At 36.3% G+C, this 24,682-nt stretch overlaps 1 protein-coding gene across 8 annotated transcripts in view; it reads right to left on the bottom strand.

Annotated features, from left to right (window-relative positions):
• TMEM232 (transmembrane protein 232) overlaps positions 1–24,682 on the bottom strand; it is a 213,665-nt gene that overhangs the window by 163,343 nt on the left and 25,640 nt on the right. For 6 of the 8 annotated variants that reach the window (XM_060635220.3, XM_060635217.3, XM_060635221.3 and 3 more), the window contains 5 exons: positions 14,953–15,064; positions 13,517–13,622; positions 11,046–11,203; positions 6,834–6,933; positions 1,541–1,707 (listed from right to left, as the gene is read on the bottom strand). In XM_060635220.3, coding sequence (XP_060491203.1) covers positions 1,541–1,707; positions 6,834–6,933; positions 11,046–11,203; positions 13,517–13,622; positions 14,953–15,064 — 643 coding nt within the window. The remainder of the gene's footprint in view (positions 1–1,540; positions 1,708–6,833; positions 6,934–11,045; positions 11,204–13,516; positions 13,623–14,952; positions 15,065–24,682) is intronic. The other 2 variants (XM_060635225.3, XM_060635229.2) reach the window with 2 other exon arrangements.

Raw genomic sequence — 24,682 nt, 5'->3', positions numbered from 1 at the left:
CTTGATTTTAGAAAGGGCCCAAGGGAGGCACATGGGTGGCTCAGCTGGATGAGCATCCTGCTCTGGATTTTGGCCCAGGTCATGATGTCTCAGTTCATGAGTTCAAGCCCCATATATGGCCCATGCTGGCAGTGTGGAGCCTGCTTGGGATTCTCTCTCTCTCTCTCTCTCTCTCTCTCTCTCTCTCTCTCTCTCTCCCCCTTCCCAGCTTGCTCTCTCTCTTTCTTAAAGTAAATACATAAACTTTAAACACACACACACACACACACACACACACACACACACACACACAATTTAGAAAGGGCCGAAGGGAAGAGCACCTGGGTGACTCAGTCAGTTTAGTGTCTGACATTTGATTTCAGCTCAGGTCATGATTTCACAGTTCCTGAGATCAAGTCCCACATCAGCCTCTGCACTGACAGTGGGAAGCCTGCTCGGAAGTCTCTTTTTCCCTCTGTCTCTGCCCCTCCTGTGTAAGCATGTACCTGCACACAGACACACACACACATACACACTCTAAATAAATAAACAAACAAACTTTACTCTCTTAAGAAACAAAAACAAATACAAACAAACAAAAATTTAGAAAGGGCCCAAGGGAAGCATGGGAAAATTGTAAGGCAACTCATAACTATTTGAAAAAATAATCTTTCTCAAAAATTTTTAGTGGTTTCAACTTCTCTTATGTTAAACATATTTTTTCCTTTTTAAGAAATTATTAGAAAAACAAATTTTCTGCTTGTAAACTATGCAATAATAAGTCTATACAACAAAAAATAAAATAACAAAAGAATCAAGGTTTTAAAGTGTTCACTGCTTTCTTTTGGAGTATATGTGAGAAAGGGAAATATATTATGAGCCCCAGAGATTGAAGTTTGTCTTTTGACGTACATCAGCCTATAACATATATGAACAAATTATATGGTTCACTGTAGTTCTGTTGGCATAATACATAGTTTATTACAGACCAAGCAATTATATGATTGGGATAGTTTTCTCTAATGTTAATCACTAATATCTGAGTTAGAAATTAAAAGAAAATTTTTCATATTTTCATAGGAATTATTTTATTTCCTCAATTTTGAACCACTTAAAAACATTTCAATTGATTTAAATAGCACTTTAAATGTTATTACATATGAATTACGGCAGCATAAAATACTACATATGCTCTCATTAATAGCTTGTACTTTATGTACTTTCCTTTTAATGTAAATGTAATATCTTAAAATCCTCATTATAAGTTAATCTAAATTGGGGTGCAATTTCCAATTAAATTGCTGAGATGGAATCTATAAGGAAAAAGGCATTATGACACTACTCTATTTAAAGTAGTGGTGCTGCATATTGATGCCTACTAATCTTATTAACTACATTTCCCCTGTCCAGGAAATGTGCATTTGGTTTAGTGTTTTTGCTGTTCATTCCTCTCCCCGGCCCCACCTCCAGCTAAACTCATCTTCTGCAATGTTACTGTATTGGCACGCACAATTATTTCATCATATGCTATCTGATTCATTACACACTAGGATATACTCACCATATCCGAATCTATGTTCTTATAGCTTTTCTTGTTTTCGACAGGGTTAAAAATTGATCCAGAAGGGAGTTCTCTTTTACATATTATTTCCATGGTTTTCAGAATGAATTGCATATTTGACAAGATGTTTGGATACTTGTAATATGACCCTCCAGAGAAAGAAAGTGCTATTGTAAGAAAAATAATTTGTGATAATTATGTCATTAATATATTGCATTATGTTTCATTTTGTTTCAGTTACTAAAATATAATGAAACTTAGTATGTAGATGATGAAACTGCTATCTATTTCCGAATCTCCTCAAGATTTCTAATGTTATGTATGACCCCTGGTGGTATAATAGAAAACTGCAAGGTAAATAATTAATACATAACAGTTTATAATTCAGAACAGCAATTGGTATAATGGTTGAACACCTAATTAAGTACAGTTACTGTACAACAATGCTTTGAAATTTCCAGGTGAAAATAAATACATTTATAACATATACTCTATTCATAATGGATACTTTGAAACTGTAATCCTACAAACAAACCAAGTCATTGCTTTTAACCCTACGTTCTCGTTTTATTTCTTTTCAAGATGTTATTGTTGTTGATTTCTTAGAAAATATATTTTAAATACGGCAAAAACTATTATCATTTAACATAACACTATGTTGGTATTTAACAGAACCATATTTATGCTGTTCTTTTTATAAACTTCTGGACAATTTTTGAGTTTCAATCTACTGAGAGTGGAAAAATTAGTAATAACTACTCTTCTACTGGGTGGCTACATAAATAGGAAGCAGTTGCTAATGGCCCCAGGTAGGAATCATTCTATTGTTGAAGACAAAGATGTAGCATATGTAAGGCTCTACTTAACAGTATTTGAGAGCCGGGCAAAATCTGGGGCTTTTATCCTATATGGAACAAAGATGTTGGTTTTCTCAGGATATATCTACAAGAACAAGCTAATGTGATAAATTGACATTTTATGCAAATGATTTTTCAAAATTTATTTGCCACCATCATCTGATTATTTGTTGAGTCACTATGCTGAACACAGTGAGGAGTTGAAAGAGGATTTATAATGTATGAAGAAATCAAAACAAGTGGCACTCTAGCCAGGAATTCTTGCTCTGCTAGTCTACAATCTTACCTTGGTTTTATGCCCTGTCCAAATTGGTAGTAGTGGTGCATACTGGTCACTGTCCAAAGCACTTTCACCATTACCTTCTATTCCCTCCTCCATGACTTTTTCCACAAATATCCCCTTTCTTGTATCTCGAGTCTCTTAATCTCTTACCCTACAACATACTAGTCTTTTCCACTTTTGACTTTATTTTATTTTTTTTTAATTTTTTTTTTTTAATGTTTAGTTTTGAGAGAGAGCGAGCACGAGCAGGGGAAGAGCAGAGAGAGAGAGGGAGACACAGAATCGGAAACTGGCTCCAGGCTCTGAGCTGTCAGCACAGAGCCCCACGCGGGGCTCGAACTCACAAACCGTGAGATCATGACCCGAGCTGAAGCCGGACGCTCAACCGACTAAGCCACCCAGGCGCCCTTGACTTTATTTTAAATTCAATCCACTTAAACTAAAAAGTTTATTTAAAATTTTAAAAAAGAAAACCAAAGCAGGGGGCATCACAATCCCGGACTTCAAGCTATACCACAAAGCTGTAATCATCAAGACAGTATGGGACTGGCATAAGAACAGACACTCAGATCAATGGAACAGAATAGAGAACCCAGAAATGGACCCACAAACGTATGGCCAACTAATCTTTGACAAAGCAGGAAAGAATATCCAATGGAATAAAGACAGTCTCTTCAGCAAGCGGTGCTGGGAAAACTGGACAGCGACATGCAGAAGAATGAACCTGGACCACTTTCTTACACCATGCACACAAACTCAAAATGCATGAAAGACCTCAATGTAAGACAGGAAGCCATCAAAATCCTCGAGGAGAAAGCAGGCAAAAACCTCTTTGATTTTGCCCGCAGCAATTTCTTATTCAACACGTCTCCAGAGGCAAGGGAAATAAAAGCAAAAATCAACTACTGGGACCTCATCAAAATAAAGAGCTTCTGCACTGCGAAGGAAACAATCAGCAAAACTAAAAGGCAACCGACAGAATGGGAGAAGATATTTGCAAATGACATATCAGATAAAGGGTCAGTATCCAAAATCTATAAAGAACTGCTCAGACTCAACACCCAAAAAACAAATAATCCAGTGAAGAAATGGGCAAACGACATGAGTAGACACTTCTCCAAAGAAGACATCCAGATGGCCAACCGACACGTGAAAAAATGCTCAACATCACTCATCATCAGGGAAATACAAATCAAAACCACAATGAGATACCACCTTACACCTGTCAGAATGGTTAACATGAACAATTCAGGCAACAACAGATGTAGGCGAGGATGAGGAGAAAGAGGATCTCTTTTGCATTGTTGGTGGGAATGCAAGCTGGTGCAGCCAATCTGGAAAACAGTATGGAGGTTCCTCAGAAAACTAAAACTAGAACTACCCTAAAACCCAGCAATTGCACTACTAGGCATTTATCCACGGGATACAGGTGTGCTGTTTGGAAGGGACACATGCACCCCTATGTTTATAGCAGCACTATCAAAAATAGCCAAAGTATGGAAAGAGCCCAAATGTCCATCGATGGATGAATGGATAAAGAAAATGTGGTGTGTATATACAATGGAGTATTACTTGGCAATCAAAAAGAATGAAATCTTGCCATTTGCAACTACGTGGATGGAACTGGAGGGTATTATGCTAAGTGAAATTAGTCAGAGAAAGACAAAAATCATATGACTTCACTCATATGAGGACTTTAAGAGACAAAACAGATGAACATAAGGGAAGGGAAACAAAAATAATATAAAAACAGGGAGGGGGACAAAACATAAGAGACTCATAAATATGGAGAACAAACTTAGGGTTGCTGGAGGGGTGATGGGCTAAATGGGTAAGGGGCATTAAGGAATCTACTCCTGAAATCTTTGTTTCACTATATGCTAACTAATTTGAATGTAAATTTTTAAAAATAAAGTTAAATTATAAAATAAAAAAAATTTTTTTAAGTTTTTTGAAAAGATAAATTGATAAGACTCACCAAGGAAAAAAAAAGAGGACTCAAATAAGTAAAATCAGAACTAAAAGTAGATGCTACTATAGAAATGCAAAGGATCCTAAGAGACTACTATGAACAATTATATACCAGCAAGTTAGATAAGGTAGGAGAGATGGATAAATTCCTATGACCATATAACTTACCAAGATTGAATCAAGATGAAAGAGAAAATATAAACAAAGTGATTATTGACAAGGAAATTGAATCAGTAATCAAAAACCTCCCAACAAAGACCAGACAGCTTCACTGATGAATTCTATCAAATATTTAAAAAGAATACAAATCCTTCTCAAACTCTTCCAAAACACATAGAAGAGAAAGGAACTCTTCTAAACTCATTTTACAAGGCCAACATTACCCTACCAAAATCAGACAAGGATGCCACAAGAAAAGAAAATGACAGGCCAATATCCATGATGAACATATATCCACAAATTCTCAAAAAAAAATTAGCAAATCAAATTCATCAATATATTAAAAGGATCATACACCATGATCAAGTAGGATTTATTCCAGAGATACAAAGATGGTACAACATCCTCAGATCAGTCAAAGTGATACACCAGGGTAACAAAATGAAGGCTAAAAATCATATGATCATCTCAATAAATGCAGAAAAATCATTGGACGAAATTCAACATCTATTTATGATTTTAAAAACTCTCAACAAAGCCAGTATAGAGGGAATGTAACTCAACATAATAAAGGCCACATATGACAAGGCCACAGTTAACATCATATTTATAAGAGGCATCCAAATTGGAAAGGAAGAAGTGAAACTGTCTTTTGACCTTGTTTTTTCATCCAAACTATTGACATATTTCTCTTTCTTTTATAGCTAACTTTTTGTAATAGTTCACTATCTCTGTCTCATGCTTAAACTTTCCCTTCACTCTTTATTTACCTGCAATCTGAATTTTGCTTCCACCTCTCCACTGGGAATGCTCCCAAGATCAACAGTGACTTTATGCTTACAGAAAGCCATCAACTTTCAGACCTCCTACCATTTAATACTTCAATAGCTCTTCATAATGTTGATCTTCTTGAACCTCCCCTCTTTGGATTTCTATGTCATCACTCCCTCTTATTTCCCTTCATTAACATATGTCACCCCAATAACTTATTAAATGTTTATGTTCCCCAAGCCTATTCCTAGAATTAATTTCCCACTACCACCCACCTCCCACCCCCCAGGTTATTTCAGCCTTGTTAACATGGATGACTGTCAAATCATGTACGTTAATATCCAAGAAATAAGTGAATTCCAGATTTCGTTTATTTCCCTTGTTCCAAGTCTATATTTCCAACTGCTCACTGGGTATATACACCTGAGTGACCTTTAAAATTCAATATGTCCAGTGTTTCTCCAGATGTTTTTCAGTTTAGAATACCATTATCTTGACTCTGTCAATATGTAAAATTTAAGATTCCTCCTGAATTTCTCATTTTCCCTTATATACAGTCTGGATCCAATTGATCACCCAACCCACTGTCTTTTTTTCCTAAATATTTTCCAAAACAATTTTACTCTATTTCATTCCCATTTTCTAAATTTTTTCCCAACGTTTTTTATTTATTTTTGGGACAGAGAGAGACAGAGCATGAACGGGGGAGGGGCAGAGACAGGGAGACACAGAATCGGAAACAGGCTCCAGGCTCCGAGCCATCAGCCCAGAGCCTGACGCGGGGCTCGAACTCACGGACCGCGAGATCGTGACCTGGCTGAAGTCGGACGCTTAACCGACTGCGCCACCCAGGCGCCCCTCATTCCCATTTTCAAAGTTCATAATCTTTAACATCTCCTGCCCAACTAATGCCATAGCTAACTGATGTCCTGTATCCACTCTCTCTTTACTCCAGTTCAGCATCTACATTGCCACCAATATTACCTTACTAAAATATAAAATTAACTTTCTTGAAATCTGGAAAGGTAGACATGATTACAGATGAGGAAACTGAGTCACAGACAAGGTCATGTATTTAAGTAGGAAAGTTAAAACCCATGCAATCTGGCCCAGAAGCTGTGTTCTGCAATACTGTACCTATTATCTTTCATGAAGAATAAAATACAGCTTATGTTCTTTATAGTGATAGTCTGAGCTTCTCAAACTATAACATAAAACATTTATTAAGTGTAGAAAATAAAAGATAGTCTACCGTATAAATATGGTTGAAGCCTAAGTAAATGTTGTTTAAAAGTTCCTAGGTGACCATGCAGGAAATATATAAAAAGTCGTAAAAAGACCAAATAGCCAATCTGTCAAAAGAAAAAGAAAAAAGTATTTTTGTGCTGCATCAATAAATGTGTAAAAACTATGAGGAAAATAAACCATTTTATTGTTACATTTGCTTTGATGAAACAATTTCAGACTCACTTGAGATTATGTGCTTTTGAAATAACTTTAAGACATTTATATCAAGATTGAAAGACTGGTTCAGCCAAAAACCTTTTATAAATCGTCTCTACATTATATATAATGACCAGTACCGACTGCTATTCTGTTCTATGTCCTATAGAACAGTATTTTTCAAATCACAAGTCATGCCCCTTAACTGAGTCATGAAATCAACTGAGAGGGGATTTTTAAACAAAATAGAAGAGAAGAGAAAATATCATAGTACATTGCACAGTTCAGTATATAAATCAGTGAGTATTACGTGTGTGCTGGATTGCAATGCAGAAGACATTTCTTCCCATGAGTCTCAGCCAAAACAGTTTTAAACACATTTCTTTAGATAATTTTGAGAAATGTTCTGCTGGTGCATACTATGCTACACTAAGATCCCAATTCCCCTATGAAGAAAAAGTCACTGATGAATAAACACTGCCCTCTTACCTCCATCAAGTTTCCTGTAGAGCAAGTTTGTTTGACATTGAATATGGAAAATGGAATATCTGCAAAAATATATGATATGCAAGTTTTCACAGAAAATGAGAGAAAACCCCCACAAACGATAGAAATAAAAGGAACACAAATTCGTTAACTGCTAAATCAAAAGATTTGGGGGAAAAAAACAAATAAAACAGTATCACTGTCAAGATATAGATAGTCCAAATCAAATCCTCTTAATAGTGATGCAGGCTAGTGTCAGATCCACATGTAAAAAAATAAAAATAAAGTAAAAAGGATGAATCTACCCAGTGGCAGTGATTCAACCAAGACAATTTAACAAGTAAGTGGCAACACTGGGTTTTGAACCCAAGACTATGTGTTGCACCAAAAGTCATGAACTTTCTGTTACAGCTGTGATTTCCAAATACTTTTATCACAAAATTCTATTGATAAAATAAATTCTGAGAATGCACCATCAGTATTTATATATGTATCTATAAATTATGAATATGCACCATCTATAGACTTAAAGAAATAAAAAGAAAATGTGTATAAAGCATACCCAAGGAATCTCTTCATATAGACCACTTTGATATAGTACTGTACTTCTCTAAGAGATTGAAGTTAGATGTGAAGTGGAAACTGTCAAATCATTTAAAAGAATATTGCAGCATTCTAAGTGGCAGTATTAAAATCAAAATACCTATTGTTATAGACATTGAATGAAAAAATAATAAGAAGGAGAATAATTTGCAAGGAATTAGAGATGGATATTGAAAGGAAAATTAATGTTCAAAAATTTCATGTTGGAGAAAATCGAAAAATTCATGAAAAACAGATCAGTTTGAATAATCACTGTATTATACCCCAATTTGGTCATGAGTTTCACCTGACCCTGGGCTATCCCTAGTAATAACTATGCTTGGCAAAATGATTTGAAAAGCTTTCATCTATAATATTATGAAAGGCTAAATTTTTATTTAAAAATCTGCCTTTCTATACATCTAGAATATTCTGGGACCTTCTGTGCATCTTTCCTCATGTCTCATTTGTGTACATATTCTTTCTGTAGCTTGACAGCTTGAACTTTGCCTCCTAGGCTGAATCTCTCTGCTTGTCATTTTTCTCATTCCTAGCCCTCCCATCTTTCCTTCCTTTATTCTTTATTCCCCTTCTTTCCTTCTCTTTCCATCACTTCTTCTCTTCATTACTCTGATTCTGTTATCTAACTACAAAATAGGAATACTGAATAATATTTATTATGTGTTATATTTTAATAGTTGGTTATGTGTTCCATGTTTTTTATAGAAGGTTGAAGAACACTTTATATTTATGTCTAAACTATATTAAACTATTGTTCCTTATATGTTATTCTCCACACTTCAGTGGTAGACTTTGATACTTCAGATGATTCTACACACATAGATGAATAACAAGGAAAGAATGCACACAAAATCTGAAAGCAAATAATATTATGGCATCAAATATTTCTGGTACTTCCCAACACTGGGCCAAATATTACTGAACAATAAAATGGTGCATATGAAGGTGGGTGATACTTTCCTGGCAATACCTTTCAGTATAGCATACTGTCAAAGAGAAGAGATCAAAAGAGAGGTTTCCAACTGACTGTCAGATATATAATGAAAATTCTACAAAGGGAGAGGAATATATCTGAAATGGCTTCTTGCCTGAAATCAAAGGTATTTATGGAGCATGCGCATTTCCACTATCTCATTTATATTATCTAGAAGAATAAGGAGTAAGCTTTAAAATTAGCAAATCTGAGAGGCAAGGTAAGTGTATAGCATTATGACTGACACTCCAATGGACTCTGGGGTTCAAAACCTTCTCTGCTGAGACCTTGAATAATTCACTTAGACTCTCTATGCCACAGTCTGTAAAATAATGGCTAACAATAGCATCTATCTTCTAAAATAGTTTTAAAGATTAAATAAGTTAATATGTCTAATACATCTGAAGTGCTGATCATTGTTCAAGTTCTGTGCAAGTGTTCACAGCTGCTTTATGAACCTGTGCAAATTGTCTAAACTGTCAGATGAGAAGATATAGGAATCTTTTTTAAAATTAAATGACATAGTATATATAAATTATAAGCAATTTGTACAATGGCTAAAACTTTATTTTATAGTCATTTATTGCTACCAGAAATATAAAAGGCAACGAACAGAATATGTCCCTAAAGGGGATGAGAAGAAAAAGGAAGAAAAGCCAGACTTGCTCTATGTTTCTCCTTCCATTCTTTTTCCATTATAAAATATGTACAGATTTAGATATCTTTTTAAATCTCTTCAATAATTATATAATCTTTTCTATATCTCCATAATGGACAGTTTTGGGAACAGAGGAAAAAGAAAGAAGATAAAGTCATCATAATATTACCACCCAAAGACAGCCATTGGTAAAATCTTGTCTCTCTTCTCCCAGCCCTTCTATGCAAAGCTTCGATTCTTTGCACATCCAATTTCTATTATGTGTTCTCTGAATCTCGCCTGGTCTCTTTAAGTCTTTTACCCCCAAACATGTCTGAGAGGATCTAGGCTTGATTTCTAAGGACTGAAACATCATATCTTCCAAAAATGCCCTGGCTAATTCATTAATATTTTCATGGTTGATTTCTACAGTTCACAGTCAAAACTGAATAAGAAATTATTTTTGCAATAAGTAATAATAATTTTTGCAAGTAATTCTTAAAATGTCATATTTTAAGAGTATGTATTTATTAAGAATTTTTTCTCCCAGGGGCGCCAGGGTGGCTTAGTCGGTTAAGCGTCCGACTATGGCTCAGGTCATGATCTCACAGCCGGTGAGTTCGAGCCCCACATCAGGCTCTGTGCTGACAGCTCAGAGCCTGGATCCTGCTTCAGATTCTGTGTCTGCCCCTCCTATGCTCATGTTCTGTCTTTCTCTGTCTCTCAATAATAAATAAACTTCAAAAATTAAAAAAAATAATTTTTTCTCCTAGTTTTTATCTTCTTTGCAATAAAACTACCAGTTAAGCTAAGTGTTTTTGACTAATAAATTTTACAGCAGGCAACCAGCATCATCACAGGGAGTAGACCCGTATGACATCCAGGACCTTATGAAACATGAACCACATGAAGATAGTTTCCCATCTGATGGCTCTAAATGACACAGAATACTGAGAGAACAATTCACCTTCTCAAATTGGGCAACTATTTAAGGTTGTCAACATTTTAAAATGGAAAGAGGTATTTAAAAATTCTTAAAATAGAAAGGAAAAATGCTATATATATTTAGACATAAATTAAACTTGATTTTAATTATTATTTTCTTACATAGTTGGTGAACTTATATGTCCTCAAACTATCTCCATTTGGATATCAAGTAATAATGTATTATCCACATTTAGAAAAGATTAAAATAAATTAACAAACAAAAGAATATTCCATAATGAAACCAAATGGCCTGTTTAGGTCCTAAAACAGGTGTCATGTGACCTCATGCAGTATGTGTAGCAATTAAAACACATTAAAAATATTTTAAAACATACCTTTGCCAGCTTTATTTCAATTGAATATAAGTATGCCTTTTGGAATGCATCACAACAGAGTCTATATAAAACTGATTCCGCAACAAAAAATAACGCAGGCAGATGATCATAATCAAAGGAAGCATGGTCCAGGGAAGCATAAAGCATATTTAAAGCTTCTGAAATATTAAAAGGTGGAAACATCATAATTCATAAGTAATGCTGTTTGCATGCTACAATTAAGTCTTACAATTAACTATTTGCTGTCACCAAAGCCAGATTGTGGTTTTAAAATATTTACAAATTCTTTGACACCCCTCCCATCAAGAGTTGAAGTCTACACCCCTTTCCCCTTTTCACCCCTTTTATTTCATTTATTGAACCTGAGTAGGTCTTGTGACTGCTTCAACCAATAGAATGCAGCAGAAGTGACACTGCATGATATTCAAACCGAGATCAGAAAAGGCAATACAGCTGCCACTCCGATCTCTTTCTCAAGATGCTAGCTTTTGAACCCTAAGCAGCCATGTAGGAAGTCTTAATTACTCAGAAGTCACTAAGCTAGAGAGACTACAGAGATAGAGATAGAAGAGAGACAGAGAAACGCCCAAGGAGCTCCAGCTGTTCCAGCCAACACAAAGTAGATCGCCAGGCCACAGAAATAATGGTGGAGAAATGGGACAGAACTGGATAACAGAAGACAGTGCTAAAGATAAGTACTATAAAGAGTGAAAAACTAGAAAATCAAGGCAGAGGAAGTAAGACCCAGGGGAGATGAGTGAGGAAGAATATCAAGCTAAGGCCCCAGAGAAATTACACCTCAAATTATTACAAAGATTTTGAAGAGCTGTCATGTAAATATCTGAAAAGAACAGCAAATGCAGGGACTTGAGGAAGAAAAAGCCCTGACACATCCAAGGAATAAGAAGGAGAACAGTAGAGCTGGAGCAGAATGAATAAGTAGGGAAGGCAGCCAGGAGCCAGATCATAACGAACCTTGTAGTTGGGGCTTATTTTAAGTGTAATCAAAAGGCACTAGAAATGATTTCAGCTTTGGAATGGTCACCGCTGCATGGAAAGTGGACGGACTATAGAATGAGGGGCAGACAAGAGACAAGACAGGTGTGGAGGGTTTTCAGCTGTGGAGCTGGTAAGACAAATTCATACTTAGGTTTTTTATTTGGAGTTCAATATCTTGATGAGTGAAAAAGCTTTTGACTGTGTGTAACAGGAAATATAAAGACGTGTCTTCAAAATAAGTATGTTCATTATTTCCCAAGATCGTAGTTGGAAATACTGTAGGGCTGGCTCATCTAACTGCCCTGGGTATGTATTTTTCTTTCACCTTCCAGTTTCTCTGATATACATGCTAACTGTGATGACCACACAAGCTCCATGCATTATTTTCTTACCAACTCATTTACAGAGGAATCAAAAGGTATAAGAAGGGAAGAAGTGCTTTCTCCCCAGGCATATTTTTTCAAAAGCAATTCAACAAAAAGTACTCCAAATAGACCTATTTTTTATATCTCTGGTCAGGACCAGGTCACGTGACCACTCCTAATCAGGTCATGTAATCACTTGGAAGCAAAAGAGAATGGCCATGATTAGTTTAGATCAACTATGACCTCCCCCAGATGCCCAGGCTGGGAAGCACCAGTCTTCTGAATCACGTGACTGAAGGATACCTGAACAAAACAGGTTTAATGGACAAAGAAAAGCAAGCAGCTTCTGGTTGCTGATAAGCTAGGGTTGTTTACTTCAATATCATTTAAAAATTTAGTATAGGTCAGGCTGTGGATAGCACTGTGATGAAGTGCCATATAGGTAGGTTAAATACAAAATTGTTCTTACTCTTCCTGTTGCTTGAAAAGTCCCGGATAGCACTACAAAACCCAATTTACATAGGAAAATACTCTCTGACCTCATATGGTTAACACTTTAAAACTCATTGTAAAAGGCATACACATAAAATTTAGGATAACGATAGGAGGAATTTTACCTCCTTAAAAATAGTGTTTTTTAATTTCCTTTTTAGATTGGTTGGAGGATGGTTTAAAAGGAGACATATAAATGAGAAGTGATAAATGAAAAGGTAATGAGTAAAATGGCTGTTTAAAATAAGTGAAAAACAAACAACCATTTGGCTAACGTCTTATGAGTAAGAACTATAAAAGTCCAAAACAAGTTTCTCTAAAGTATAGTGCCTATTGTAATTCAAAATCACTAAATGACATTTTATATTACTTTTTAATTAGCCAGAGCAAAAGTTTCTAAAACACTTTTGTAATTAAAATGTTGAACAAATTCATGAATTCAAAATTACAAAAGGAGCTTTCCTAATGAAACATCACCAGATATTTTGATACAGAAAGGCAAATTTTCCTTGGCTCCTGCATAGTTTTCAAATGTTAAAGTTCACAAATTATACCTTCTCTGCTAATCTAGAAAACACTTGAGGTAACTAAAAAGAGCTTAGTTAGAGCACATACCATCTTGGATTTCTCCTTTGCATTGAGCCAGATATATTACTTCCGTCCATGCAGTAGGAAGATGAACATGCTTCCCAGAGCCCAAGGTTTTGAGACCCAGTTTTCTCTGTTATGGGAAAGCATGAAAAAAGGCAAACCAAAATATACAGCTTCTTACAAATTTATGTGTTTATTTAATTATACTCTGAAGGTCACTCTAGGAGGCTATGCTCTACAACCAGAGATGTATAAAACTTTTTGTTTTTGTTTTGCTTTTCTTATTTTTACTTTTTGACATTTTCTGTAAATTGTTATTAATGCTAAAATGTAAGGAATGTTTGCTAATATTCTCAGTTATGTCACTGGTTATTTGCTAGAAATAATTCTTTTATTCTGTATTTTCTAAGGATTACTTCTATCTCATTTCCCCACCAAGAGAAAGCATCTCCAATTCTAGAAGGAAAAGTATATTGAACAAATGCAGTTCGACAGAAAGTAGTTTGAAGCCAGTTTGCTGGAAAACCCTGGCTACTTCACTGTGAATGGACTGAAATTAATGAACATGAGATATATACCAAGATGACCAGTCTTTTCTTAATGGTCCCACTCCTAGGACTGCCCTGGGGAGCAGCTGGCCAATTGGAGAGAAGCTCACAGATGAATGTATCTGCTAGCACCTCTTGGCATGAAGTACATTATTTTTCTAATCAAATTTTTTCAAAATTTTAAAAAATATGAGCAACAGTGAACTGAGAAATAACAACCACCACCACAAAAAAAAAATGGCTTAATTTATGCTTCAGTTTTGTGCAACTTTTATTGCATGAATTTTTTTTGTATTAAAGCAAAATCATAGGTATATTAGTTTCTTCCAAACAAACTGGATCTAATGTAAGAAAAGTAAAACAAAGACTTATTTCACTTCTTGTTCTGTTTTGATATATGTTTGAAAATCTGGAAATTAATGGCACACTCTTAAAGAATCTCTTTTCTACAAGTTAGGTGAATAATTTGTTACACAGAAAGAATAGAGTATTCTGAATAGTTTGTTACACAGAAAGAATAGAGTATTCTGGGCATGTATAGTGAAGGTTTAGGAAATCTTCTTCTTTGGGACACTTCATATCTCAGTCAACCTTTTTTTTAGAAAAAAGTGGAATTTTCATAATCAAAAATTTATTCTCCAGCCTTTCATACTTTGTGGCGAGCCCTTGGTCAAGTGTCAACAGCTACATTTCCCTTTAACTTATGGATAATCTCCACCTAAAAATCTATTTGACATTGAATTATTTGGCTATAAGCTTTAACTTTATTTTGCATTAGTATCTTTAACTATGCTTACTTATAACTTTAAAAAAGTATCTCTTATTTTTCCTTTCAGTATTTTGGAACATGTAACCACTCACCAACTAGAACAGAAAGTCCATATATTAAGTAATCAAAGAGTATACTATTACCTTACATCTGAGGATATTTTTTCTAGCTAGGTCCAACAATTCTTCCTTCTCTTTTGGATTTTTTGTTTCGTTGAATCTCAAGATGAATTCTTTTGTGATTGAAAATGATGGCCTAAACCAAACAAATCAATAATTATAGCTAACGGTTCCAAATTTTAATTTGGGACTACCAGGGACTGGGTGTAACACTTTTCTTTTAAAAAAGTACTTTACCTTAATAAAAATGTTTCATACACACATATAGAAATCAGTGAAATAAAAAGAAAATATGTGTACAGACCTCCTAGACTGATCTAATCATGATCTTAGATTGAGAAACAGAATTCTCATAATGTCAAAGAATTTTGTAGTCTCTGAAAAAAAAAAAGTTTCTGAAATGGTTGCCAGAAGTCTTGTTGGTATATGCCTTCTTCATAGGTAAAACTCAGCACAGCTCCAGTTATGTTGAAGACTAGTTTATCTCCTCACATATATCAGTGTAGGTTCAATTTAAGCTAAACCTTTATTCCCTCCATGCAAGTGGAATCAGTCCAACTGTGGCTGCGGTAAAATGAGTGAGGGAGGAAAGATGTATGTGGTAAGGTCAGAGAGGTGACAAGTAGCCAGATTAACTCTGGATGAGATGGGAAGTTATTGCAGGGTTTTGATTAGAGGAGTGGCATGATTTAACTTAAGTTTTAATAGGATCATTCCAATGTCATATTGAGAGCTGGGGTGTGGAAAGGTGGGAGGTAGCCAGGGAGGAGGCACATGCATACTTAGGTGAGAGATAACAGTGGCTTAGATCAGATTAGAGCAATGTCGGTAAAGAGAAAAGTTTGGATGATGGGTATATTTTGACATTAGTTCCAGCAAGACTGCCTGAAGAATTAGAAATTAGGCATGAGAGGAAAAAAAAGAATTCATGATTGAACTGAATAACTGGAAGGATGGAACTGCAATTTTCTGAGATGGGGAAGATTGCTGGAGAAGCAGGTTTGGGGTGAGGGCAGAGAATAAATTCAATACTGGACATATCGTGTTCGAGATGACCATAGCCATCCAGGTGGGGACATGGAACAGGCAATCAGACATAGGAGTTCAAATTTCAGGTGAAAACTTCAGGTGAGATACATCAATTTTGGAGTCATTACTGAGTCATTAAATACACATATGGTATTTAAGGTCTTGCCAATGAAAAGGAACCCCTGTGGGAGTACGTAGAGAATAGATGAGCATTTCAAAGAGAAGTGGGAAAAATAAGTTGAGGGTGTATGCAAAAGAATGAGGAGAGTGATTATAATGATATACCATAAGATTTAAGATGAGCATGGGATCAAAAGTGATATCAGAAATGATGAATAGCTGATAGAATCAATGAGTTCTTTAGTTGTGTGACCAAATAACTGTTGGAGTCATGACATTAGAAGGAGTGATCTGGAAGAAAAAAAAAAACACATTTTTCAAGAACTACCATGTTCAGAATTTCGTGAAATAGTTGCTTTGTGGTCACAGGCCTTTTCAGGAGACAGACATATGTAAAAGTAAAGACAGTGCCTTATGATCACAGGACGAGGAGAGGTAAGGGCATGGTGTCCTATAAACCAGAACCAAATATAGATATCCCAGTGAAGAACAATTAATGAAATAACCAACTCTTTAACTGCCATCCTAAAATGTGCATTTATTCAGTCATTCATTCAGTAGGCATTTAGTGACCATCTCCTGTTAATCTTGGAAGTGGGGATACAACGATGGAATAAAAAGCCCTGCCTTCAAGGAGCTTACAGTAAAATAGAGAAAGAGTTCAGGTTTAGCACTCTGGTAGCATTGGCATTCTGAAATGAGTAACTCCCATTCTTGATTTTGTGTTCTCTATTTCACTCTCCACCTTGGAGACAATCTGCTTAGATAAATACAGTGAAGGTTGGCTGAAAACTCTTTCTCAATAGTCATCTAGGATGACATATCTTTGATCCACATGAAGACTCCAAAATAGCTTTAATCTTCACATGTGTACTAAGTGCTATGGGAATTTCAAGAAGGTATCCCCTTTATGCAGTTAATTTTTTATAAATTTCATTAGAAATTATATATTTTAAAATATGAACATATCAGTGCTTTTCATAACAAACCAAACATGAAGGGATGCATAAGAAAGTTAACACACTTATGGGGCGCCTGGGTGGCGCAGTCGGTTAAGCGTCCGACTTCAGCCAGGTCACGATCTCGCGGTCCGTGAGTTCGAGCCCCGCGTCAGGCTCTGGGCTGATGGCTCGGAGCCTGGAGCCTGTTTCCGATTCTGTGTCTCCCTCTCTCTCTGCCCCTCCCCCGTTCATGCTCTGTCTCTCTCTGTCCCAAAAATAAATTAAAAAAAAAAAAAAAAAAAAAAAAAAAAGAAAGTTAACACACTTAGACTCCCAACATTACTGCCTCCAGTCATACCCATCAGAAATAGCCAAGATCAATGGTTTAGTGCGTATCCTTGCATACCTTTCTCAATGTTCACAAACATAAACAGACCTATAAATAATTATATTTAAATAAATGGAACCAGGGGTGCCTGGGTGGCTCAGTCGGTTAAGCGTCTGACTTCAGCTCAGGTCATGATCTCGCGGTCTGTGGGTTTGAGCCCCGCATCAGGCTCTGTGCTGATGGCTCAGAGCCTGGAGCCTGTTTCAGATTTTGTGTCTCCCTCTCTCTCTGACCCTCCCCCGTTCATGCTCTGTCTCTCTCTGTCTCAAAAATAAATAAACATTAAAAAAAATTTTTTTAAATAAATAAATAAATGGAACCATGTATATAGCACTGTAGCATTCTTTCTTCATTAAATTTATTAGACATGCCTCAAGTTCAAATGATGCTAATATGCAGTAATATGGATATACACAAATGCAACAATTCCTTTATTGATTGACATCTCCCATTACTTCCTGTATAATTTTGTCCACCCAAACTGATGCCATAATTTTATTTTTTTAAATTTTTTTATATTTTTATTTGAGAGACAGAGAGAGACACAGCACAAGTGGGGAGGGGCTGAGAGAGAAGGAGACACAGAATCTGAAGCAGGCTCCAGGCTCTGAGCTGTCAGCACAGAGCCCAACGTGGGGCTCAAACTCACAAACCATGAGATCACGACCTAAACCAAAGTCAGATGCTTAAGCGACTGAGTAACCCAGGCACCCCTGATGCCATAATTTAAAAAAATCCTTGTACATGGCCTGATATTTAACAGGTACACACTATTCTAATTTATCTATCCCCATACTATATGTAAGTGATGAATCACTGGGTTCTATACTTGAAACCAACACTATATTGTATGTTAACAACTGAAATTTAAGTAAATAAATTTAAAAAAGAAAAGAGTAAATATAGGCATTTGAAAATAAAATATGCTTTAGCTTCCCACACTCCAACTTCTTCCCACATTCTAATTTCTTCAAAGATAAATGTAATCTATTATAAGTATATAAGTGCAGTCGTATGCAAAAGGAAGTAAATAAAGATCATTCTAATTTTACATATACAGAAAATATACTTGGCATGAATACCCTACCTAAACTATTTATGTTACCTGTGAATTCAGAATTATTTTAGCTGACAATTCATTTGTTCAGTAAATATTTAAGGGAAGTCTCCTACATACAAAGTATTTTGCTATATACAGTGAGGGCTAGAAGAGGAATCAGACTTGGCCTCAGAAAGTTCCCAATGTGGGAAAGAAGTGAGATGCAACAAAAAGATGTACTAAGAAAAATAAATAAAGGAGGGGCACCTGGGTGGCTCAGTCGGTTAAGCATCCAACTTTGGCTCATGATCTCACAGTTCGTGAGTTTGAGCCCTGCATCAGGCTCTCTGTTGTCAGTGCAGAGACTGCTTCGGATCCTCTGTCTCCACCCCCCTCCACCGTCTCTTTGCCCCTCCCCTACTTGCATTCTCTCCCTCCCTCTCTCTCTCTCTCTTCCCCCCCTCTCAAAAATAAACATTAAAAAAAAAAAAAAAAAGGAAATGAAATCCTGTGAGAGTTTAGAAGTAGAAATAAATTCCTAGTCCTGTAATCTTGGTTTAATCACTTAATCTGTGTGAACTATCATTTTTCATCTGTGGAAATGAGGAAAACATCTTGTAGAATTTTGAAAAGTATCATTGCAGTCTGGTTCCCAGTATATATCAAGTGCTGGATAACTGTTAGTTATAAGCATTACCGTTTTGGGTTAAAGATCCAGAAAAAGCTTCTTTGCAGAAATGGCACTTAAACTGTAACTTGAATACAAAGGAACTAGAATGTGACAGAATAGCAGCTGTCCTTTCAAAATTCTTTACCTGACTTTTCTTTGGCACATGATCACCTAGCTACTCTATATTTCCCAGTCTTTCTGGCAGCTAGATGTGGGCATATGGCCAAGCTAATGGGATGTGAGCAAATGTAATATATGCAAATTTCAGGTCACCTCTAACTTGAAGGCACACCATTTTCTCTAGAATTATACCTTTTTTCCCTCTGGTGGACTGGAACACAAATATAGCGCTGAATCAGCTTTGATTAGGCAGATGAGTACAACACCCTGTGAGATAATGAGGGTCCTGAGTTTTCTCACTAAAAGCAGGGCTGTCCTGTCAGCCTAGACCCACTGACTTTTTATGTCAGATAAATACATTTCTCTCTTACCTGAGCCACTGAAATTAGTGGCCTCTTTCTATAATTGTTTCCAATTTACCCTAACTATTGCAAATGGGAACAAAGAGAAAAAATAAAGAATTTAACCCAGCATAAACAGACAGAATGCTTAAAATCAAGGTAGGAAATGAAGATGGAAATTCTGGGTTGAGGACAAACATAAATGGCATTGAAAGGTGGTCTGTGGCAGAGATTTATAGCTTCCTACATTGGTGTCTGTTCTCATTTTCTTACAAAAAGATTCTTTCTTGCAGTTAGATATGCCTGTGTGTCTATGTTTCAGCCAGTAAAATGTAAGTAAAATTCAGATAGTAGTTCTGGGAAGTTTACTAAAAAGGGGGAACAGACCCTTCTGCCCTTTATCCTGCTGCATGAAGCATGACTGTGATAAGTGGAGCTTCAGCAGCCACGATAAACCCATGAGATGGCCTTATGTGTAAGCCATGTGCGGCAGAGCAGACGGATGGAACCTAGGTTCCAGATCACCATACCAGCTCTGGACTGACTACATTCAGAGAAATAAATTTTATTTTTATTTAAATGGCATTGCTATTTATGATATTCTTAGTTGCAGTGGGCACTAATTCTACGTTACGCACAGGTTTTTAAGTTTTATTTAATAAATAAAAAGGAACTGTTGTGCAGAAGAATTATGAGATTACACTGTACTTTAGGATGTCTAAACTCAAAGTCATATGTTGAATAGTTTTAAATGAGGAGTCACTGTTGGGAAGCCACTCAGCAACTATTTCAACAATGTAGGTAAGAAGTAAAAAAGGTCTGAACTACAGTTTGGGCAATACAAATGAGGAAGAGTAAATGAATATGAAAGATTACGTGGAAGCTAAACCAATAGGGCTTGATGACTAATAGGATGTGAGAAGAATTGTGAGAGTGGAGGTAAGATAATCTCAAGGCTTTGAGCCTACACAATCAGTAGTAGAGAGCTGACATTAGGACAATAAGCTGGAGGAATAAGGGTAGATGATCTGTGCTGTTCTGGACAATTGATTATGATTTACCTGTGAGGCATCCAAGTGGAGAGGTCTATGATCCAGACTTGTGAGGCAGGTATTAGGAAGTGGATAGGATATGGAAATGAAGATTTCAGATTCAACTACTATCACTGATATTCAAAGCCACAAAATTTCAAGAGGAAGAGTACTGAGGAAAAAAAAAGAGTCAAGGGAGATCTTTGGACAAATTCCATAGTTAGAGGCAAGAAGAAAAGAAGAGACAGTGAATATAATAAAAGGAGATTCAGGGGAGCACTACAATGGAATTCAAATATGTGTATAATTTGGGGTATAAATTCCTTCTCTGAGAATTTGTCCATTACTTATAGTCCCTACTGAATCAGTAGTTCCAGCTTCTATATTAGTATCATATGATCCTACCTCCCTGACTGTAGCTGATTGGGTCACATCACCTGTCTGAATCAAGTTAGGCCACTCTAATCCTCTCTACAGGGATTTTAAATAATTACCTGATACTTTAATTAGTTGATGTTAGAGCGGAACAGAAATGTTAGAGTCTTGTAGAGCCAAGAGGTGGCTTTTGCTGAGAGGCCATTCAAGACAACAAAGCACCCCAAAACAGAAAGCTACTTGCTCACCATTGGAGCACCCAATCAATGTTTGTTAGATTATTTACTAATGTATAGCCAGAGCCACTATCTTTTTCATGTTTCTAGTCTAGTATAGATGCAGACTACATCTGTCAAGTTGACCATTTTATCTCTTGTATCAATTAAAGAACATAATAAGTACTGAATGAATGAATGAATGAATGACACCTGGCTATGCCTTCTGCTCTCAGGTTCCACCAGACAACCCTGTATCCTTCCCTTACATTTTCCTTTTGCCTAAGTTAATTTGATGTTGTGTCTGTTCCATGCAAACAAGCAATTCTAGACTGAGACAGCAAAGAACAGAATGTAGAATAAGACGATGACCAAACATACATCTGCAGGGAATCAAAACTAAGGACAAAGAGACCACTAGAGTTAATATTTAGAAAGTGAGTGGAAATCTTTAAGACAGTAGTGTCACTAGTGAAACACTGATACTGAGTTGAGTTTAGGGATAAGAAAATTCTGATGTCTGAAAACATTCCGCAAAATTCAAGCACACAAAGCTTATAAAGTATCCATGATTAGTGCCTGTTTTGACCATAAATATTGTGCAGAGTCTCAGATTCACTTGACTTCTGCCTGCATGATCTCCATGGCCAAACACTGAGCTGCCTCTCCTCTTCTACATTTGGAGTAGCCACCTTCTGAGTGACACAAGATGGAAGTATGGTAAGTTAGCACCTACGGGGTGAATCTTGATGAAGGAAAATGCTAGACAAAAAGGAACAGATGATATGAATAACCCTCCTCATTTCTCCATTCTGTGGACTATTGTGAGATGTGGCTTCTCCTTGAAAGCAGTCTTAAAAAGTCCCATATGCCAAATATGGACATGTCTCTCCTGTGTCTCATTATGGCAAGATGCGATTTAGTGCTCCAGGAGGTAATGCATCAAGGTTTCCTGTCTCATTTCCCTTTTTTTTCCACCTTTAGTGAATTGACCTTGCATACCTTACATAAAGTATTAGAATTCTAATCCTCTTCTCATATTCTACCTTCTAGTGACTTGGGCTAAGACAGTGGTATAAGCCTAAGTATAAGAGGTCTGTGGTTTCTAAGATTTTGCAAGACTTTATGTACCCTCTACAGACATCCTCATCAGTAGCTACTAACCTCTCATTTGGGGTAATACATTCTTTTTTTTTTTTTTTTAATTTACATCCAAATTAGTTAGCATATAGTGAAACAATGATTTCAGGAGTAGATTCCTTAATGCCCCTTACCCATTTAGCACATCCCCCCTCCCACAACCCCTCCAATAACCTGTTTTTTCTCCATATTTAAGAGTCTCTTATGTTTTGTCCCACTCCCTGTTTTTATATTATTTTTGTTGCTCTTCCCTTATGTTCATCTGTTTTGTCTCTTAAAGTCCTCATATGAGTGAAGTCATATGATATTTGTCTTTCTCTGACTAATTTCACTTAGCATAATACCCTCCAGTTCCATCCATGTAGTTGCAACTGTCAAGATTTCATTCTTTTTGACTGCTGAGTAATACTCCATTACTATATATATATATATATATATATATATATATATATATATATATATATATATATATATACCACATCTTCCTTATCTATTCATCCATTGATAGACATTTGGGCTCTTTCCATACTTTGGCTATTATTGATAGTGCTGCTATAAACACAGGGGTGCATGTGTCCCTTCGAAACAGCACACTTGTATCACTTGGATAAATACCTAGTAGTACAATTGCTGGGTCGTAGGGTAGTTCTAGTTTTAATGTTTTGAGGAACCTCCATACTGTTTTCCAGATTGGCTGCACCAGCTTGCATTCCCACCAATAATGCAAAAGAGATCCTCTTTCTCCTCATCCTCGCCAACATCTGTTGTTGCCTGAGTTGTTAATGTTAGCCACTCTGACAGGTGTAAGGTGGTATCTCATTGTGGTTTTGATTTGTATTTCCCTGATGATGAGTGATGTTGAGCATTCTTTCATGTGTCGGTTGGCCATCTGGATGTCTTCTTTGGAGAAGTGTCTACTCATGTCTTTTGCCCATTTCTTCACTGGATTATTTGTTTTTTGGGTGTTGAGTCTGAGCAGTTCTTTATAGATTTTGGATACTAACCCTTTATCTGATATGTCATTTGCAAATATCTTCTCCCATTCTGTTGGTTGCCTTTTAGTTGTGCTGATTGTTTCCTTCACTGTGCAGAAGTTTCCTATTTTGATGAGGTCCCAGTAGTTCATTTTTGCTTTTGTTTCCCTTGCCTCCGGAGACATGTTGAGTAAGAAGTTGCTGCGGGCAAGATCAAAGAGGTTTTTGCCTGCTTTCTCCTTGAGGATTTTGATGGCTTCCTGTCTTACATTTAGGTCTTTCATCCATTTTGAGTTTGTGTGCATGGTGTAAGAAAGTGGTCCAGGTTCATTCTTCCGCATGTCGCTGTCCTGTTTTCCCAGCACCATTTGCTAAAGAGACTGTCTTTATTCCATTGGATATTCTTTCCTGCTTTGTCAAAGATTAGTTGGCCATACGATTGTGGGTCCATTTCTGGGTTCTCTATTCTGTTCCATTGATCTGAGTGTCTGTTCTTGTGCCAGTACCATACTGTCTTGACGATTACAGCTTTGTGGTATAGCTTTGAAGTCTGGGATTGTGATGCCCCCGCTTTGGTTTTCTTTTTCAAGATTGCTTTGGCTTGGGGTCATTTCTGGTTCCATACAAATTTAGGATTATTTGTTCTAGCTCTGTGAAGAATAGGGGTAATACATTCTAAAAAAAGCTACATTTAATACATAATTACATGGGTTCATGCTCTTTATGGCCATCCAGATCCTGTCACCATATTTTTGGCTAAATCATCTATAGTCATCCTCAAATGCTACAATATATAGGTCTCAGGCTAAAATTAACAGGCCTAATTAAAATTTAGAATTTTACTTAAAGGCTTATAATAATTCAGATAAATGAAAAACAAAGCCTATAGACAAAATAAACAAATGATCAGAATATAAATGTTAAGTCTACAAAAGTTTCTTCTTGCTGCTGACAACACATATTTAGAGCCCATATTATAAAGTTAAATTGTATTATGAATGTATACTTATAAAAATCAGAAATATTAGGGGCTCCTGGGTGGCTCAGTTGGTTGGGCGGCCTACTTCAGCTCAGGTCATGATCTCGCGGTCCATGAGTTCGAGTCCCGTGTCGGGCTCTGTGCTGATAGCTCAGAGCCTGGAGCCTGTTTCGGATTCTGTGTCTCCCTCTCTCTGACCCTCCCCTGTTCATGCTCTGTCTCTCCCTGTCTCAAAAATAAATAAAATGTTAAAAATTTTTTTTAAAATCAGAAATATTATATAGATAGGTACATGTATAGTATTTTTAAATATTTAGAGCATGTATCTGTACAGCACATGTTACTATCTACAAAAGTGTCAAATAAATTAATAAAAAGAAAAAATTGGAGGC

Source organism: Panthera onca, chromosome A1, assembly GCF_046562875.1.
Source record: "Panthera onca isolate mPanOnc1 chromosome A1, mPanOnc1 haplotype 2, whole genome shotgun sequence".
NCBI lineage: Eukaryota > Metazoa > Chordata > Mammalia > Carnivora > Felidae > Panthera > Panthera onca.
Note: the sequence above shows the minus strand (reverse complement) of the source record. Positions and strands in the feature narration are given on the sequence as shown.